The 5642-nt window shown below is 50.7% G+C and overlaps 1 protein-coding gene across 3 annotated transcripts in view; it reads right to left on the reverse strand.

Annotated features, from left to right (window-relative positions):
• Positions 1–2916: 2916 nt before the first annotated feature.
• PTPA (protein phosphatase 2 phosphatase activator) overlaps positions 2917–5642 on the reverse strand; it is a 20572-nt gene continuing 17846 nt past the window's right edge. For all 3 annotated transcript variants that reach the window (XM_081967582.1, XM_081967580.1, XM_081967581.1), the window contains exons 9-10: positions 3769–3876; positions 2917–3382 (exon numbers count right to left, since the gene is read on the reverse strand). In XM_081967582.1, coding sequence (XP_081823708.1) covers positions 3308–3382; positions 3769–3876 — 183 coding nt within the window. In that variant the 3' untranslated portion in view covers positions 2917–3307. The remainder of the gene's footprint in view (positions 3383–3768; positions 3877–5642) is intronic.

The raw sequence follows: 5642 nt of genomic DNA on the forward strand, positions 1-5642 counted from the left end.
AGCACCACATGGTTCAGTTATATTATTTTACTCTTATTACTAGGACAGGTGAGTTGTAGAAAGGACAGGAAGCTCTTCAACTAACTATGCAATTTCACTGATCCCGCATCTGGCCTAAATGGTAGTTTACTTTACCTCCGCCCCCCCCTACTCCCCCGTACGAAGTTGCCTGCCCCAGAATTAAATAGTTCTTAAAAAGGGAAGACCTGGGATCAGCTTTCTCTCTCTCTAGAAACAGTGTGTGTGTGCGCGCGCGCGCGTAGCCATCTTTTGGATCTTTGGCCTGCCACACTTTCTATTATTCTGCTATGCATTTTCTATGGTGGGAAAATGGGGGGGGGGATTGTATGGAGTTAGATGATATGCAGCCATAACAACATTCTTTCTGGAAAGCCAAGGTCATCCTTTGTCTTTGAACCTCTGCACCTGACCAGAACTGGATGAGTGGAACTGCCAGCGTGGCAGTGGAAGATTGGACCATCGGATGGACTTGTGGGTGTGGGGGCAAGATCTTGAACTTTAGGCTATTGTATTATAAAATCTAAGAAGAGGTGGTTGAAAAACGAATTAATAAAAGCTATGTCACACAGAGAAAGAGGCCAATCCTATTTAATGGAAGGAGCAGCTCTCCCACCACCACCACCCTCGCTCCTTGGTGTTTAATAGAAACAGGCAAAGATGGACGTTTTGAGGGAGAAGGGAGGAGAGGGGTGGGGAGGTCTCCTCCCTGGGGAGGGGGCAAGTAGACACATGCAGGGTTTGCAAAAATCCCCCCCCCCCCCCAATCTGCAAGCTTGCCTGGAGAAGCTGCCGTTTGCTTTGATCAGAGTTGCAAAAGGTGTTGGGTGTGTGTGTGTGTGTGTGTGTGTGTGTGTGTACACACATGGCTATTCCGAGTGCAATTTGCGAGAAGGCTGGGCTTCTTGCTCTAGAGTAGGCTTCGGTAAAGATAGCAAAAGAGGTCAGCGGATAAGAGGAGAATATTTGTAGCTCAGGCTTGACATGAGGGGTCTGAGCTGAGGACGTTTCATCACCCAACTAGGTTACATCATCAGTGCTACAAAGGAATAGGATTTGCTTCTAGCACTGATGATATAAACCTAGTTGGGCAATGAAACCTCTGCAAGAAAACCACTAAGACGAGAGAGCATCAAGGACCCCCCAGTCATCACTGTCTTCCTCCTCCTCCTCCTCTCTGCCAACCTCACTCTCCTCACACTGGTGAAGTTATCTAGTTGGGTTGTGAAACGTCTCGCAAGAAAACCATCAAGCTCAGAGAGTACGGAGGATCCCTCAAAGAGATCAGCTGGAGCAGGGAGGGTGGAATCCACTACTTACTGGGAATCGCCCTTTGAAGTTACCACCTGCCCCTCTCAAATCAGCCTCAGGCTGGAATTTTTGTATAAGAAAAAAGGGGGTGGATGGGTTTTCCTTTAAAATGGAATAAACCGGAAAAGCAGTTTCTTGGAATCCCCCCTCAAGCCCTCCCATTTTGGAGAAACAGGATTGACAAGTTTTTGCACGGAGCCAGAAAAATAAATAAATAAATAAATAAAATAAAACTACAGATATACAGTTGAATTAGAAATGGAGGCAAGACCCATAGCAGGAATTGGGGACCCCCTCTTTCAAATCCCTTGGAGGTCATATATTCCCCATAAACTTCAACCGACAGATCTAAAAAAGTATTATTTGCTTTTAGACTTGACTGGAAAGAAAAATAAACAAACAAATCGGAAAGATTTTTACGGAGTGTCTTTTGGGGTTTTTTTTTTTTGGGGGGGGGTGTTAGCCAATCCCACAATGCATTGAGTTACTCTTGATTTTTGCCAGGTGGACTGTTTTGGCCAGGAAGCTTCCAGATCGAGCTTGCCTGGCAGCTACCCCTTCTGACCCAACTCCCTTTTTAAAGGACTGGATTCCATGCTTCCTTGGGGGTCCACGAGGGAATCTCCCCTCCTCGCTAAATAGCCACCTTGCAAAAAAAAAAAGGCTGGGAAGCTGGGGAAGGGGGGTGAGAAACGTCGCATACTTTCAAAATAAAGAGGCTGTCTTTGCGCGGAGCAATTGTTCTCAATCTTGGTGGTTTTTAAGAGCCGTGGACTTCAACTCCCAGAATTCCCTACCCAGTGTGCTTTATGTTTTGGTGCGAACGCAAACCGTCTTCCCTTGATCTGGTGAGGGGTGCTCCGTGAACGCAGAACCTGCGGTTTTAGTGGGCAAAACTTCAATCCAGGGTTTCTCAATTTTAAGGTGTGCTCCCAGAATCCCCCAGCCAGCAAAAGATATTCCCATTTTGGCTCTTTCCCCTTTTGTTCATTTCCTTCATCGCAAAGAGGCTTTGCTTCCAACCATCCATTCTCTGATTTGGATGTAGGTTACCATTTTTGCAAATCGTGACTTGGAAGAAGCAAAATTCAAGGAAAAGCGGATTGCTCGAGATCTAGGACCCTGGCCGAATTGAAACTGAGCCCCCCCCCCCCCGGTCAATTTCCAGTTCTTACAAAGAGCAAGGGTTAGTCAATTTCATTTTCCCATCTAGTCAATTTCACCAGGCACCGAGCAGAATCTGGGATTCCCAACCTGTAATCTTTTCTTGATGTAGGCCAGCAAGAGACAATGCTTTTGGCTGCTTTTCCTTGAACGTGTCCCCCCCCCCCCCCCCCCCCCCCCCCCCCGGTCTGTTTGAACCCTTCGAATTTGGTATGGAAGCTTTCTCTCTGGGATGGAGAGTGGAATAACACCCTGGTCCCTGAATGGAAAGGGTCCGAAATCGAAGCTGGCTGGAGGAATTCTGGGAGTTCAAGTCTGGAAGTCTTAAAGGGGCCAGGTTTGGAGACCCCGCCCAAACGAATCAAGGCAAAGGAGGGGAAGGATTGGGAAGGGAGCCCTGGGAAAAATGCCAGCACGTCCAGATTGACTCTGAAGTTTAACGCATGTGTATTTCCCCAACAAAATATACAGCTCAGCTCAGAGAAGCAAACTGCCCCCCCACCCGCCTTAAGAGCACCAACCATCCTGGGGCAAATGAAAAAAAGGAGTGCAGAAGTGGGGGGGGGGGACCGTTGCGTGGCCTGAGTCAAGTCCACCTCTTGCCTTTTTTTTTCTTTTTTCTTTTTCTTTTTTGGGTGTGCCAATGCCAGGGTCTTCTTGGTCAGTTGTGCCCTGCCAGGCTCCTGCCGAAAGGAAGGAGCCTCAAGGCTGGCGGGGTTTGGGGGTGACTCGGAAGGAGAGCCCTCCCCCTCCCCTGCCGTTCCCCAGGGCTCCCCCCACCCCCCACCTCGGTCCCATCACCAACAGAGCTCCTTTAAGGTGTGACAGGCTGGATAGGAAGCAGGCTGCCGAATTTGAAGTGCTGAATGACGGGGAACTTCTCCAGGCACTAAAAGAAGGGGAAAGAAAGGGAAGAGGGACAGAAGTTTGACATCTGGCATCCATCATGCTCTGGAATCACCAGGCAAAAAAGTCCAGGACCTCAGGCCCCCGAGGGTAAACTGGCCCCAAATCATCCCGTCGGCTTTCAGGCCTAAAGCAGGACTAGAACTCCCCGTCTCCCACTTCCTATCCTGGTACCTTCACCACTAGACCAAACTGGTTCTGTCTGGTCTTTCATTTCATGAAAGCTCCGAGTTGGACTGACAAATACCAGCTCTCCACGTTCACGGTCAGCCTAAGAGACTCATACAGCCTCAAGGTCGGGCAGATGTCTGACCCAGAACGGACATCTGGATGGAGAGGTGCTGTTACCGCCCCCCCCCCTTTCCTCACCTCGGCTTTGTACATCCGGATGAGCCCCTGGTTGACTTTGGACCAGGAAGGGACGGCGCTGATGTTCCACAGCTGGTTGGAGTGCTCAGGGAAGGGGCCCGTCTTCATCTGGAGGGCAAAAGGAACCAGCATTAACCTTGAGGCCCATCCCCACAACTCACTAGAGCCCAAAGTGGTCACCAGGGGTGTAAAAACACCCACACATGGTCCCCCTCTAATTTTATTATGCCCATCTAGGGGAGAAGGTGGTTTAAACGCCTCATGGCCTTTCCCCACTTTGCTATGGCTGCACACGGTTGGCCCATGTGGGCTTCTGTGAAAGCCCTAAGGAGAAACCGTTGGGAGAAAGAGAAGGTACTTGCTGTGGGTCTGAACTTCACCCAGTTTATCCCAAGTGGAGCCGTCTACACAACGCACTCAACCAAGACCCCATCGTTAATCCTCCACCTACAACCATCATTGGGGTTGTGACCACAACTCATGGCGATGTTAAGTCATTCACCATGCGATTGATTTTACGGCCTTTTCTGTGGCGGTTGTGAACCGAACACGGCAGCTGTCATAAAATGAATCCTTTTTGCTCAATGGGCGTTTTTTGCCAGAGGTCGGAAGGAAAGACCAGAAACTGGCCAAATAATCGTGGTCTTATGAGCCCGGGGTGATGCAAATGGCGATCAAGGCCAGCCAGAAGCCAAGCACTCAAAAGGGTCATTTCAAAGTTCTGACGGCTGACGGACGCACACAGAGACTCTGGAAAGGGTGTAGAGAAGAGCAGCGAAGATGATAAGGATCTAGAGGCTAAATCACACAATGGTCTAAGGGAAGCGGCTTATCTCTAGTTTATTGGAGGAAAGGATTAGGGGGCAACATGATAGCCATCACGGAGTACTTGGGGGTCCGCCACAGGGAGGAAGGGGCCGACCTATTCCCCAAAGCACCAGAGGGCAGGACGAGAAGTAAACGGGTGGAGATAAACAACTTAGAACTAAGGAGGAATCTCCTGGCAGTGAGAACAATTCCCTCCAGAGGTTGTGGGGCTCCATCACTGGAGGCTTTTAAGAAGAGGCTGGACAGCCGTTTGTCTGGAATGGTAGAAGATCTCCTGCCCTTGAGCAGGGGGTTGGACTAGAAGACCTCCCAGGTCCCTTCCAACTCTGCCTTTCTCTTATTTATTTCCTGCCTGCCAATCTGCACCCAGCCCAACCCTGCCCACGAGGCCAAAAGACCGGTTCTGCTGGCTGCCTGGGCATGGGAGTGTCTTGGGGAAGGCTGAGATGCCCCCCATTGAGGTGGTCCGATTTCTCCAGCAATCTTCAGGAGGGAACCCCCCCCCAAAAGGCCGCACCCCCTTCCCCCCCCCTTAATTCCAGCCTTCCTCCTCGCCTGACACCTTTTTGCGAGAGAGAAAGAGATTTGGATGAACTCCCAAGCGAGAGGCGAAGAGGGCTTGCGGGGAGGCGAAAAAAGCAGTTGAGTTACTTTTCCTGGACACGATCCTGGGGCACACCCTTGAGAAGAAAGCTGGCTCTGTCTGGGGCGGGGGGGGGGGGGGCGGGGGAGAGGGAGGAGGAGGAGGAGGAGGAGGCTGGGAGGGAATGCAACCCAACTTGCCGAGAGGGAAGTTTCCATGACATCATCCAGCACAAGAGCTGCAGCGCCAGCTGAAAAGCAAGCCTGGGAAGTCAACAGCCCTTTGCAGGATGCGGATTTTAAAATAACTCACTTCCTCCTCCTCCTCTTCCTCCCTCCAGACCTAAAGCACACGGAATATTCAGACTGCAACCCCCCCCCCCCGCCAAAAAAACAATGGGGGTGGGGGAGAGGATGAGAGGAATGGTGGTGGAAGGGGGGAGATTGCCTTTGAAATGCACTGC

The sequence above is a fragment of the Natrix helvetica genome (genome assembly GCF_964273705.1).
Source record: "Natrix helvetica genome assembly, chromosome: 15".
Taxonomy (NCBI): Eukaryota; Metazoa; Chordata; class Lepidosauria; order Squamata; family Natricidae; genus Natrix; species Natrix helvetica.